Source organism: Mesoplodon bidens, assembly GCF_964165515.1.
Source record: "Mesoplodon bidens genome assembly, chromosome: X".
NCBI classification, from domain to species: domain Eukaryota; kingdom Metazoa; phylum Chordata; class Mammalia; order Artiodactyla; family Ziphiidae; genus Mesoplodon; species Mesoplodon bidens.
This window is the reverse complement of record NC_138163.1, coordinates 120,736,694-120,751,747: the sequence shown is the minus strand read 5'-3', so window position 1 is coordinate 120,751,747 and position 15,054 is coordinate 120,736,694. Positions and strand designations below refer to the sequence as shown.

Genomic DNA, 15,054 nt, shown 5'->3' with positions numbered 1-15,054 from the left:
CCCTTCACTGGCTCCCAAGTGCCGACAGGACAAAGCCTGTCTTCCAGGCTCAGCAGACAAGGCTTCATGTGGCTTGGACCTCGCTTGCCTCTTTAGCTTTCCTCTCAGTTCCCGGACCAGCCTGAATCACTTCCTTTTCCCCGACATCCATTTTGTGCCTCGAGTTTGCCCATGCTGTAGCCTCCACCTGATATACTCTCCCCACCAGTTCCAGAACCCATGCCAAGCCTCCGCCTGTGGTTAATTTATTCTCATTCTTCAGGTGCTAATTTAGAAGTCACTTCCTCAAGAAGAAGACTTCCCTGGTACGAGCAAGGTTGGTGTAGGTGCCCTTCCCTTAATATCCAGTATTTCTCCCATCTTAGAACTCCATGCAGATTTTGTAGTTGCCTCTTTGCTTGTCTGTATCTCTCATAGTTTGAATGCTCTGTGAGGGCAGAGCCATACCTATCTCGTTCACATGGCTTGATGTAAGATTTACTAATAGTTACTAATACATATTTGTTGAATGTGAAAATCCTCCCTCATCTGGCCCGTCTCCTCTCCAACTTTGTATTTCATTGTACCCCCACTGCTACACACACACACACACCAACATACTAGACTCCGTGTACTCCCCCTTTACTCCTATTATAGAACTGTAGCACTTTACTTCACTCTGTGGTTCGCCTGTGCTAACCAATTCTGACAACCTGCCTAAAGTCCCTCTGCAATACTCTAAGTTTACTGAGGGTAAAACTATGTCAATATTCTTTATCTCCCCAGGGCTTATATTAATGCCCAGCATAGTATAGACACCTAGTACATGTTGAGTAGATGGTTCACTGCTTTAACTGGTGATGAAATGCCTAAGACTTTCTCTGTATGACCTCTAACTCCCAACGAAGCACAAATGCTCTGGCCTCCCATCTGCCTGAGACCCATCACAGTCTTCACATCTGCGAGCCTTGAAAAATTTCATCAGCCAAGTCTGAGCGCCACTGTCGGCCTTAAAGCAAGACAGAATGACCCAGAGTGACACCTTTGGACATGGAAAGCAACCTTGGCTCCTGGCTGGACGAAGCCACATGTCAGTAAGACAACCAAGGGGAAGCTATCTGTCAATTCCAGCGAGGCCAGTGTGCTCAGGGCAGGAAGATGGAATGTTCTAAGGGTACTATGGATGCACTCCACCTCTGCAGGAGTCAACAGAACTAGGCTATGTGAGAGCTGAATCTTGCAAAACATCAGAGCCTTGACATGGAAGGAAGTTGCAATGGTGGGAAGGTAGGTGTGGTTGGAAGTAGTTAGAGACGGAAGGGGTTTCTCCAGATTCCTTTCCCAGAGGCCTGTCTGATGACAGGATAGCATCACCTGCAACCGTCTAGGCTCCATCAGCAGTGATGGGTCTGCAAACCAAAGGACTCTGCCATCTCATGCCCACTGTGAGGCATAAGTGGATGAAGCCGCATCAGTGCTTACCTCCTCTGAGACCCCCATAGATAGGGAGGACATCCTACTTTGCTTATGATGGTCCCACTCTATGCCTGGTATTCCTGTGAAATTACTAGTGCCCTCTTGCACTCTCAAAGTGTTCCAGTTTGCATGATAAATTATATGGTCACCTACATGGACAGCATTAACATCAGGGCCAGAAACAGACATGACATTGGATATAGGTACATGGGAGTTTTTATGTTAGTCTCTAAACTCTTCTGTATTTAAAAGAAAGCTTTTCCCCTCCAACAAACAAAAACACTAGAAAAAATTCAAACTACTCTATAATGAAGCATAGCACATAATTATTTCAGTACCCAATCTCCTACCTAAATTGTTTCTCTGCTCTTACATTTTTTACATTATATTCTAACCATATCCATTTGTCTAATGAGGTCAGCCATTTGTCTGCAGTGTGTAAGTGACAGGACGAAATTCAATGTCATCTGTTTATTTAAGATGGAAATGATATGCAGGTAGAACAGTAGCCTTTGGGTACAAATGAAGTATCAGTCAATGTCACCAGAGAAAATATAAATCAGCAAGAAGGAACAAACACTGAAGGTTCAGTCAGCACGGCTTTGTTGGGCTTCCTCTATGTACCACACAGTACGGAGTGAAGCAGAGGCCCTGCCCTCATGGAGCATTTATATTCTAATGTTAAACTGCCTTTGTGGAGGAGTGATACCCAAATCCTGTACACCCCCAACTTAAATCTGCTGTTTTGCAATAAATCCCCAAATTGCCAGCCCTTTTCACAAACATGTTCTATAACGTATTTTTTTCTTTTTCCTTCTGCGTGTGTGTATAGGGGGTGGGGGGGGGAGAGTCACACAGAAAACATACAAGATGCAAAGGATGCTATCTGGACCGATGAAAGGCTTGTCTTCATACATCTGTTTTTGGCATCTCCAGCTAGTGGCATGTGCTTGTCACTAGTAATGAGATTGTAGCTTCTCTCTGAGGTCTCTATCATAGATATCTGGCATTTGCTGGGTCTCACTGTTCACTACAGGTCAGAGTCTTGCTGCTTCCCCTAGGCTGCTTTGTCACGTTTGACCCCTTGATTTTGCTACGTCGTCACCACTTTTAATTCATAACTGCCCCTAACCATGTCATTCTGTGGCTTGACCATGCTTAAGCCTAACACCCCAAAACAAGTTTATCAATATCCAAATGGCCAAAGCACGGAGATGAAGGGGTAAAGTCTTTACTGTGCCAAAAAAACCCCATTGGGAGACAATCTTATGAGCCCAAGATTTAAATCTGGGCTGATCCACTTACTAAATTTGTGACCGTGGGCAAGTTAAGTTCCCTGCGGCTCAGTTTCCTCACCTGTAAATGCAGTGTAACATCGACCTCTCCGAACTGCTGTGAGGACTGAATGAGATGATAGATGCAGCATTCTCTGCACAAAGCCCAACCCTTCGTGGGCAGTTAACACCTTTTAGTTTCCTTCTTTCGCCCACACCATAGTCCCCTTCCTAGTCGGATGTGCACAGTAATCTAACTGGGCAGCTAACCTGAAAAAGGTGGAATGGTTTCAGACTGGGAGCTTATCCTGGAATTAGCGAGTGCAACTTGTAAACACATACAGTCCAGCTCTTCTCTTCAATTATGTGTATTGATGCATGCTATTAACCCCATTTACCCTTTAGTCTCTAGTAAAGATGTGAGCAAACATCTGTCACCTTTACGTTTCATTGAAGATACTTTTCAAGAAACACTGAGGAAGTTCTATGGGTAAGAGAAAAAAATTAAGGGGGACAAGGCAAAACAGAGGATAGAAAGGGGGTTTTTTGTTTGTTCATTTTGGTTTTTTTGCTAACAAACCTTTACTGGGTAACACTTGTGTGTCAGAGACTATATGGAGCAGTTTCCATTCAATTTCTCACTTATCCTCCAACAATCCTAAGGAGATAGGTACTATGATTGACCCCATTTTACTGATGAGGAAGCTGAGGCACAGAAAGAGCTATTACGTAACAGCTTAGTGTTCAGGATCACATAGCTACTAAGAGCCACAGCTGGCAATTGAGTCCAGGCAGTCTGTGTTCTCCACGCCACATGAGGCCACCAACGTTGGCACCTCCCAGAAAGATCAAGGCCCTAGCAAGCTGAATCACAGAAACTATCATGGCCTTGACCATTTGCTCTGTAAGACTTCTTTTCAGATCTGGAAAAGGAGGGCAGCAGCTGAGACACTCCTGTGATTTTTAAGGTCAGTAGCTTTGTAAGGTCAGTAGTTTGGGAAACAGAAAAAAAAAAAAAACATTTCCAGGAAGAAAATCAGGTAACACACTCTTTTATGAATTAAATCAAGTACTCGCTCTTATAAAGCTCACGGTCCACCACTCAGGAGTGCCGCCGCCATGTCATCAGGCGGAACGTTTTCCTTGCTCAGTGCCCATTACAAACTTAGTGAATCCTTTGCAGGAAAAAAACTGCCAAAGAGCTCATCTGATGAAGACGCTTGTTCATAATTTTGTAGATTTACTATTGTTATCAATTATTTGCAGTTCCAAATAGTTCAGCGATGTGGGTTATATGGCATTTTTTTCCCTTAAGCTGAAAACTGCTAAAAGCGTGCATTCCAGTTGCATGCAGGGACTCATGGCCACAGTATCTGCAAGCCTCAGTTTTGCTCGTGGAAAAGGGAATGAGTGGATATTCTAGCCCCAAACTGTTGTCTTTTTCCTAAAAGCCTGTCCTGGTACCACCAAACTGGTCCTTGGAAACCAAATGAAATTGTCTGTGACCCCCTCCCCCCAGGGGAGTTCTGGCAGGACTCTTGGAAAGGAGGAGGGGCTAAAAGGGGAAAGAACAGACCCTCGCTGAAGGTCAGTTAGGTGATCCACATAAAATTGCCAAAACTGAACCACTCTTTTACCTATAGAAGTGGAAATTTCATATGGTTTAACCCAATATTAAATGCCAGACCACACACCTTTTTTATGTTATCACACTTGATCTTCATAATGACCCTATGAGGTCAGGTTTATCCCCATTTTACAGACAATGAAACTGAATTAAATGCCTGAAGTAACTGTCTTAGTTTGGGTTCCCCCTAAAGTTGACGCAGAGTCAAGGAACTGATGCAAGTAGTATATTTGGAAGACAACCCCAGGAAGCACTGGTAAGAGAATGGCAACAGGAGACGGGGAAGGGAAGAAGTAAGTTGTGGGGACATTGTCAAGCTGGTTACTCTGTGGGCAACTGGAGCCTAATCCCACCGGGCAACTCCAGGAGCCAGTGAGGAACACACGTTGCAGAGTCAGCCCACCTTGGGGACAAGGGAGCTGGGCTATTTATACACAAACTGTTTTTAGTCATCGATCCAGGCTGCTTGGGATTGAGATAGTACGTTAATGCTTCATTATTTCCACATCAGGCTGGAAATAGGGCTGGTGTGCACTGAAGTGGTAAGGAGATAGGGGCAGCTGTCTACGCCCTGAAAGCTAGCACTAAGCAGCAGGATTTGAACTGGTGGCATTCTGACCTCATAACCCATGTCCCTCCCACTACAGCACAAGATGTTGCCAAATCGTGGGAAAGATCACGGGCTCCAGGAGAATCAGGAATCAATTGTAGGGTTGTGTCTGGACAGCTGCAAGATACTAACCACTCCATGCTTCCCTGCTGAGTAAGAACTACGCTTGCGTAGCCCTCTAGAGTTTACAACATGCATGCACGTCTATTACCTCACTGGCCCTCATCATGCCCATGAGACAGACTAAAATCCATTCACTCACAAGATTATTACAGTCATGTGTTTACTCCATAACTACTGAGTATATGTTTCAGGAACTAAGTAATGGAGATGTAGAAGCAGACCAAAGAGACAAACACTCCAGCATGGTAAAACACATATTCTAGTGGGGACAGCAGAACAAAGAAACAAATACGTATATATTACACATAATGTAATACCATATCATAATTGGTGCCGTGAAAAACTTAAAACAAGCAAAGATGATGGTGATGACGAGGGATGCTATTTTTTAACTGGGGGGTGGAGTCAGGGAAGATGATTACATTTGAGCAGCGAAGTGAAGGAAGTAAGGCTATCTGAGGGAAAGACATTCCAGGCAGAATCATGACAAAGACGGGCAGTGTGACTAGGGCACGGTGAGATGGGAATCCATAGAAAGTGCCAAGGGCAATGGATCATCTTGTTGGCTACAGTCAGGACTTGGGTTTTTGCTCTCAGCACGATGAGGAACCACTGGAGACTTTAGGGCAGGGAAGTGGCATGGTATGTGTTTTCAAAAGTTCATTATTTATCTCTAACTCATGTGGCCAGCAAGACCCAGAACAAGGACTCAAACTGAAGTCTTCTGACTCCTGATCCAGTGCTTTTCCCACTTAGGTTCACAGTTGTTCTCCAGACCTAGATGTCCTCGGTATCCTTTTTTTTATTTTTTCTGTCCCCTTGCATAGTTATTTGTGGTCTCTTGACCAAATCTTAAAACGGTTGTTGCCAGTTCCCCAGGCGTTTGGCTCCTTGGGACTTCTCTTTGCCTCTTAGCCAGTCAGCTTTAATATTCTTCCATTTCTGAGAGCATCCTGTTCTCTTAGTTACCTAGCAAAACTCATGACCCACAAACTTGCTCAAGCAGAGTTTAAGCTTGACCACGAAAGTCAAGTGAGGACAGCAGGATTCAAAAATAACCACTCTAATCAGAAAGTTTAACTTTACAGATTTCCAGGCGTCTTCATATCAAGGAATTTTTTTTTTTTTTTTTTTTTTTTTTGGTAATCAAGAGCAAGTCAAATTTTCTCCCAGACTACAGGAAAAAAGAGAGTATTGAACCTGTGGTTCATTGCATTCTGTCTCATCCAGACCAACGTGGAATCAGGCAAAAGTTGCAATGAGATATTGCAATTGCCTTTTCCTTCGTCATTACTATATTTTGTTCCGAAAATCGCAGATTTATTTGCTTCAAATCCAAAGCTGCAATGTCTTTTCAGTCAAGGCTGCAAAGACAAACAACCTGTTTGGGGAATTATAATGTGGGGCTTCTAGTGTCAGCACCCGCAACACAGTGTTTACCACCGGTAAAGCAAGGAGAAAAACAGAAACATTCCACTCTCCCAGACCTGCACTGGCACTGCAGTACTGACAAAGGTAACCATTTGTTTTTTTGGTCACTGGAGCAGGTCAGCATGACACCAGGCACCTGTGTGTAAAGAAAGCGTGTGGATAGTCACTTGTTTAGCTATATCCACAGCTTAAATTTGGTGTCCTCCGAACATGCTATGTTTCAAAGGCAGAATGATATTTCTGTCCACTTATTAAGGCATGACTAACTTGCTTTTGGCTGCACTACAAATGAATCACAGTAACAATCCCCAACTTGAGACTGATGTTCTGATGTAATACACTTCTATTAAAAGAAGAGGAAAGAGAGTGGGTGAGAGTGAGATCATGCAGAGACAGAACATAACACCGAGGGAGCTAGCGTAATTGATGAACTGCAGAGACCAGATCCATCCACTTCAAGGTGCTTTCCTGTGTCCTGGGTGAGGATACCTTGCCAGTCAGTTCCTACCCACTTACAGTGGCAGAATATAGACCCTGATCAAGGCCTGGAATTTGGACGGACTCAGTGAAGAAAACACTTCATTCGGGGATGAAAACCAGATATTCCTTGAAAGCATTTTAAAGCAATTTTGATTTAGCGTCACTTTGAAGGTAATATTTGGGGGCAAATGATATAGGTTAGAAAGGCAAACCAATAAGCTCCCCTTTTAAACTGTTTCCATGTGTGCAGCTTATTTGGGAGTGGCAGAAGGAGGGGGCGGGAAGGTGAGATAAGGAAAGGAAGGCAGCTGATAAAGGTGGTGCCATCAGACTGATCCCCCCAGGGACCCCCCACCTCCTCTGAGCCTCCCGGCACAGCTGAGCTTGCTGGGGGACAGCTTGAGGTGTTAATTGCCCTGCCTGGCAGAATGGCCTTCCTGCCTTCTCTCTCCCCTTTTTCAACAAGAAACAAATATAAAACGAGCTGGAAGGTTTCGTAAAAGCTCTCTGAACCCACAGGTATTTTTCCTATGTTAATTACCAGTCAGGAGCAGACACTTCCTTCCTCCCAGTTCCCTTCTGTACTCTCCTCTACAAGGTGCCCCTGCTGTCTTCTGAGGAAGATCTGAGTGTGCCAAGGAGAGGCAGAGAGGAAATTAGACTCTGGCCTGTCGTGACCAGCAGCCCACACTGGCTTTGTCCCAGGCTCTGGCAGAAGGGGATTATAAGAGCCAGTGCCTCCCCAGCACGGGAAATCACTCAGAGAAGGGAATCTTTTTTTTTTTCCAGTAAACCTATTTTCCCTATCCTGTGGTTTTCTTTCTGGGTTTCATCTACAATCAGATCTGTCACTGACCTAAAAAGCACTTCAGTGTGTTGGAAAAGCATACTTCAAGCAGCTGTAATAAATCTCAAATTGATATTTATGAAGTTAACTTTCTCTCACTGAGGATCTGATTGTATACTTTGTGGGTGTCACTCATCTTCGAATCATGTCATGTCAGAACCAAATTGTCCGTGGAGATTAGCTAGACCAACCTCCTTTTTTTACTGAAAAATCTGAGACGTGAAGAAGCAGAGTGACATTCCTAGGGTCTCCGACACTCCTACCTAAGCAGCAAAAGCCTGACTTGAAGTCAAAACTTATTACTGGATTCCATTATGCCTGCCCCCCGGTCTTTTTTCTTGGTAAGCCGGTTTTAGAAGTTTCATTTGGCAACTAAAGAGGCTGGATGGAGAGTAAGAAAATTCAGTAAGTTCAAAACCCATCCCCTTCATTACCTGTTAACACTGCCATGTTCCGTTGCTGCCTAAAGATGAAGTTTGGCTGTTTGGATTATTTCTGGTCTCTCTTTTTTTTTTTTTTTTTTTTTTTTTTTTTATGGTACGCGGGCCTCCCACTGCTGTGGCCCCTCCCGTTGCGGAGCACAGGCTCCGGACGCGCAGGCCCAGCGGCCATGGCTCACGGGCCCAGCCGCTCCGCGGCATGTGGGATCCTCCCAGACCGGGGCACGAACCCGTATCCCCTGCATCGGCAGGCGGACTCTCAACCACTGCACCACCAGGGAAGCCCTCTGGTCTCTCTTAATGGACCCCAGATCCCCAAATGTGGCCGTCCCACAGTTCAGTCACATCAAGGCCGGTCATTTGAACCAGGTGGGCTGACAATTCTTCACTCTTCCCCAAAAGTTCTAAAGTTGCCCTGGTCTAGACTCTCTAGGCCTCAATTGCTCCAGCTATAAAATGGGAATAATGATTTAACCATGTCCATAGAGTCTTGTATTGAATAAATTTTGAAAACTATATAGAGAGTACTTAGCAGACTAGTTACTATTACTGTCATCATCCTTAGCCTGAAGGGTGATGAGAGAAAAGAATCTAACAATTTAAACAGTATGTTCAGAGCCCTAGAATGAATCTCAATTTAACATTCAGTTTGGCCTCTTAGGCGGCAAATACAATAATAATAAACATACTGTGATCAAGACCGACACTGGATTAGGCTTTACTAGAGCGCTCGGCATTGTCTACTGTTAGGATAGTCCCTTTGTTTTGGACGTCAGATCTCTTATGTGATTTTCCATGTGTAAGTGTGAGCACCCTAAATTCAGGGAAATTATCCTATTTTGACAACACAGTAGATTTGATGGTACTTACTGAATGTGTGTTGAGTGAATAATCCAAAATCTATACATAGTTATAGAAACGTGGATTATATTCTGATTCACATGACAGATTCAGACTATATTAAGGGTCAGGACCATTAGTTTATGTCATTTCCCTCTCCTTATCTTTTCTGAGGGTCTCTAATAATAAGCTTACAGGGATTGAGATTGTCCATTTCATGGACTGAGGTGTCTTGGTCACCATCTCACTATCATGCTATGATGTTTTCCTATCTTTCTTTCCCCCTTCTGCCCCTAACAGCAAAGATTAATTTAAAGGCAAAGATGAAGTCACTGTAAACTAACTTGTCATCGTTTTCACGTTGCTTTTCTTTTTCAGTGCAGAAATTTAAAGTGAGTATAAACCAAAAAAAGAAAAAAAGCATAGCTTTGATCTCTGGCTTCCATTTTCTCCTGTGAACATAATCTAAGATCACCTACTAATGCCTCTGCTGTCCTGAGTGGGGCTCCTTTAGGAAAGTAAATCAAGGCATTCTAAAACCCCGCACAGGTTGATGTCCAAGTAGCACGTGCAGTGTCTCTGCCCGTGGCTCTGTGGACAGCCAAGAGTAGACGGTGCGTGTACTTGACGTGTAGGCATAAGAACCAAAGATCAGAACTGAGTAATCCCAAAAGTCCCAGGAGGGAGTCTCCATTCTCCTTTCCCGTATCTCTCATTATCCTCTCACCTCTTATCCCACAGTAGAATCCCAGTAGACTCCCCCTGCCAGGTGGGTGGCCTCAGCCAACACCCCTTCTCTGGCTGCTTTTTCACCCAGCCTCTCCCTGCCACTGAGAAGCAAGAGTGACACACGTTCTACCCACCTTCCCTTCGGAAATTCAAAGCAGGTGAATCTCACAGCAGTTCTGGTTACTGAGAGTTAAGAAACCTTCCCTCTCAAACTTCAGTAAGGTTCTTTTTTCCAAGCCTCCCTCCTATGAGCTGGTGGTACAGGGGTTAACAGCATGTCTGCTTTCTTTGGTCTGTGGTCCCACGGGGTCCCAGCAGTAGATCGGCAGAGTTGGCAGATCACTAAATAGTTTACAACTCCCCACCCAGTGTGGCATGGTCGCCTTAGAGAATGGATGGAAAATATCCCCTTGCTATAATTGGGTTCAGCCCTGTGGCTTAGCACCATCTTATTTGGCAATCTTTTTCTCTTGACATATTTAGTAATCACTCTAAGGGAGATTTATTAGACTGTTCATGGGAACAAACAATGCACTAAATATTACACATATGCATGCTTTCAATACCACTCCTTTTCTAGCCTATTCTGAACCCTTCCCCCAAAGTCTTTCTTTTAACTCTCTCTTGTCTTTAAATTCCTCTTGGTTCTTCTCTCCTCCAAAGTAACTTTTCATATTTTGGAATTTTTTTTGTAGTTAGAGGAGTTCTTTTAATCAAAATTCACTGGGCCAAGCTTAGAGAAGAATGGATGAAAACACACTCTCAGTGTTAGAACCATTCAAGACATTTTGCTCTTCATCAATCCCAAAGCATCAAAACAAAAATTTAGCATATGGTTAGAGTTTTGTGAAAACAGTCTCCTAGGTATCCCTGGGACATCAACTCGTGTGTGTGTGTGTGTGTGTGTGTGTGTGTGTGTGTGTGTGTGTGTGTGTGTGTGTGTGTGTGTGTGTGTGTGTGTGTGTGTGTGAGAGAGAGAGAGAGAGAGAGAGAGAGAGAGAGAGAGAGAGAGAGAGAGAGAGAGAGAGAGAGAGAGAAGGAAAGGACTCAAAATATTTCAGCCAAATGTGATACAATGAAGTGTGAACCTCAGGGTTGGGGCCCGTGAGGAGATGTGAGGAAGGAGGACTTTGACAGCTGGTGCCCCTCAGACATTTTCAAAAAACATAGTAGGTATCCCACTCACCCTGGCACATGCATGCACAGGAAAATGTCTCAGCAAATAATCCAGCTACGGCAGATTTAAGAGCAAATCTATCAGGGTCATGGAGACGCTCAGAAGGCTATGAGTTATAACGGCGCAGCAACAGTATGGCAACTCTGGATGTGAGGCTTTTGTTCCCTTTAAGTGTGAAATGTTCCTCGTTCATCAGGTATGTAATAGTGGCTAGCTCTGCTCTTGGGAGAGCCCTCTCAGTGCCAGGCACGGACCTAGATGTGCTCATTTGTTTAACACTCAGCTACGTGTCCACTAATGGCCTCATTTCACAGAGAGAAGGCCTTATTTTCTCACCTTAGACTGTAGATTACACACGCTCCTACATATCTGAACTTGAGCCCTTGTAATTTTTTAGAGGTGGGGCAGTGAAAGCACAAAACCAGGATTTAGTTGCTAGCAAGAACCTTCATCTAGCTTCTGGTATTGCCAACCTAGAGGCATATGGTGAGGGGCTAGGAGCACAGGTTCTGGAACCAGACTGCCTGGTAGAGCCCAGCTCTGTGTGGCCTTGGGCAAGTGACTTGGCTTCTCTGTGTCTCAGCTTCCTTGTCTGTAAAATGAGGCTAGTATTTGTACCTACTTTAGAGTTTCTTGTAAGGATTAAATGACTTAATCCAAATAAAGGGCCTAGAACTGTGCCTGGCACGTAGCAGGGGCTGTTAAATGAGTGTCTGTGTTCCCATGTGCACTTGGATCACAGGCATACAGAACCCGGGCACAGCAAATCTGATTTAGGGCAAGGTGTGCAGAATAAATCCTACTGTGTTCCCTTAGCATGATTGCCATGTATCCCAGCCAAGCTCTGCAGTTACAGCTCCGTTCCCACAGAAGCAGAGAATACAAGGGCCCTCAAGGTGAACCGCTTGTCTTTTATGTCACAGAGTGACTACACTGAATGGGGAAATCATTTAGCTGCCCTACAAATTGGCAGCAAGGGATGGGCCTACAGGGGACCTGTGCACTTGGAATTGCACCTTAGTTCACTTTTTACGTTTTCAAGGGGGAGACCTTATACTGGGGTGGACCAGTATAAGATTTTCAGGTATTTATAGACCAACTGAATCACACATAAAGAACACAACATGTGGGCTTCCCTGGTGGCACAGTGGTGGAGAGTCCGCCTGCCGGTGCGGGGGACACGGGTTCGTGCCCCGGTCCAGGAGGATCCCACATGCCACGGAGTGGCTGGGCCCGTGGGCCATGGCCGCTGAGGCCTGCGCGTCTGGAGCCTGTGCTCCGCAACGGGAGAGGCCGCAGCAGTGAGAGGCCCGCGTACCGCATTAAAAAAAAAAAAAAAAACACAACATGTAGCAATAATGCTGGTACTCCTCAAACTTTAGCTATATCAGAATCCCCCGGAGGGCTTGTGAAAACCCAGATTCCTTGGCCACACCCCAGAGACTGTGACTTGCCAGGTCTGAGAATTTTCATTTCTGACAAGTTCCCAGGTGGTGCCGATGCTGCTGGTCCAGGGACCACACTGTGAGGACCACTAGTCAAATTTGTGTTTTACATCCTTACTACCCACTTCTGATGTAAGGTTATAACATTTAATTTGAACTCTTTAGCTTAGAGATGGCATGAGTGACTCCCTTTCCCCTCCCCCACAAAAAATAGAGACGTTTGAATCCACAGAGCTAATGTCACTTAGTAATGTCTTATTTTTGGTAATAAACACTGACTCTCATTTTTTCCCCATAGTTGCATGCTGCTGTGACCAGGATCCAGGTTCCAAGGCCTGGATTTAATTACACATTTGCTCACATATGTATCCTGAATAACGATAAGACTTGCATCGTGGACGACATAGTGCATGTCCTGGAGGAGCTAAAGAATGCTCGGGCCACCAACAGGACCAATTTTGCTATCACGTACCCGATCACTCACTTAAAGGACGGGAGGGCAGTTTACAACGGGCACCAGCTTGGAGGCGTCACCGTGCACAGCAAGGACCGAGTGAAATCCGCAGAGGCCGTCCAGCTCACCTACTACCTGCAGTCAATCAACAGTCTCAACGACATGGTGGCAGAGAGGTGGGAGTCTAGCTTCTGCGACACCGTCCGACTGTTCCAGAAATCTAACGGCAAAGTCAGAATGTACCCTTACACGTCCTCCTCACTGAGGGAAGATTTCCAGAAGACCAGCCGCGTATCAGAACGCTACCTGGTCACCAGCTTGATCCTGGTGGCCACCATGGCCATCCTCTGCTGCTCCATGCAGGACTGCGTCCGCAGCAAACCCTGGCTGGGCCTGCTCGGGCTGGTGACCATAAGCCTGGCCACTCTCACTGCGGCCGGCATCATCAATCTTACTGGTGGGAAATACAATTCCACCTTCCTGGGAGTCCCTTTCGTCATGCTAGGTAATTACTACCCTTTGTTTTTCTGTTTCCTCCTTCTGGTGGTGGTGACTGGGTTCCTAAAAGGCAAGGAGAAGCCTATGGCGTCCTCCTCTTGCCCAGAAGCCCTGGGGCCAGTTCTATAAGGTGGTGTTGGGTCACAAGAGGCAGCCTTATCTGGTAAATGTGCCGGAAGTCCAGAGTCCTGGGTTCCAGCCCTGGTTCTCCGTTAAGTAGCTGCATGGTGTTGAGCAGATATTAATCTCTGTGCTCCAGGGCCTTAGGTTGGGCTTCCCCAGAAGCAGACCCTGAGACAAGGATTTAGGTACAAGTACTTTGAGACCCCAGCATGGGAGTGAGGACATGAAACAGGGAAGGAAGATGATTCGGGGTATGTTAATCAGCAGGTTACCGCTGTGGGCACCTGTGGCTCAGTCCCACTGGGGACCTTGGAGAGACCTCAGAGGTCTCCTTGAGGGGTGAGGAGGCTGAAAGCTGCGCAGTGTACCCAGAAACCCTATGTATGATTCATTGAGGGTTCTCCCCCGAGTCATTAACTCCCCAGCACTTCCCAGGGAAGACCAAGCACATTCCTGCAGCTGGAGAAATCCCTCAGGTTACCAGTATTTGGAGTAAGAAGACTTCCGTGAGCTCAAGAATGGGGAACGGGAGGGCACACAGGTTGGGCACGAACAGTGTCCACTGGCCTCGGTTTCCCTACCCGATGGACTGAGCGGGTGCGAACGTCACACAGAACGATATGGTAAACGTACGAGAACTTTGAAGCCAACAAGTGAGACATAAATAAGAAGGTAACTTTTTCCTGTCTTTGCTATGAACTCAGGAGAACGTTTTAAAACGATAGTGTGAGAATCCCACTGTGTTCTCTCTTGGAGGCTGCAGGAACTTCCTGATAGAGATAATTGTCAACATAAAGCCGTAGGGGTCATAACGCAATGTCAGTTGCTCTGTCCATCTGATTTTGAAGGTGCCATGCCCAGAAAACCTGAGATGGCAGAGTTCTTGTGGGCCAAGGATTCAGTTAGCTTCCCCCTCTTCTTTGGCAACTTCTCATCAATCCCTTTAGCAAAATTAAAATGTCATTTGGAATCAGATACTGACATGACAAATGAAGTGACACTTCTCATTGGCTGAGGGAAGACTATGGTGGAGTTCATTAGTATGCCTTGTGTCCTGTTTGGGGTTAGTAGAAAAGAAAGGAATTTACTCGGGAAATCTCAGCTGCGTGATGGTTAAATGATAACGTGCGGGGCTGGCAGGGCCACAGAATTACGTGCGGCCTTCCATGCTCTGCGGCCTGTGGGAATTGACACCCAGGCAATAAACACATACTAGCAGCCTTTGTGGAAAAGTGGGGCACTGTGCGGAGACTGAGCATGCTGCGAATTTACCAGATCGGTTTATTCATCACTGCCGAACTCAGCACAGGACGAGGCTGCCATACTTCCTCCTGAACTCAGTCTGTTAAGATGGCAACATCACTTGCCTCTTTAAGATTAACCCCAAGACAATGTGGGTCAATTGTGGAATACAGGGCGGTTCCTTGAAGCGTGAGTAAGGACTGGTTATGAGGAGCTTCCACGGAGGCCTGAGTCAAGATTTCAATTAAAATGTTCTGCT

At 45.6% G+C, this 15,054-nt stretch overlaps 2 protein-coding genes across 2 annotated transcripts in view; one reads left to right on the top strand and one right to left on the bottom strand.

Moving 5' to 3' along the window:
- Positions 1–15,054, bottom strand: part of LOC308608555 (uncharacterized protein) — a 934,308-nt gene that overhangs the window by 710,503 nt on the left and 208,751 nt on the right. The window lies entirely within an intron of this gene.
- PTCHD1 (patched domain containing 1) overlaps positions 1–15,054 on the top strand; it is a 54,214-nt gene that overhangs the window by 25,175 nt on the left and 13,985 nt on the right. Inside the window, exon 3 of the mRNA XM_081222649.1 lies at positions 12,777–13,437. Coding sequence (XP_081078775.1) covers positions 12,777–13,437 — 661 coding nt within the window. The remainder of the gene's footprint in view (positions 1–12,776; positions 13,438–15,054) is intronic.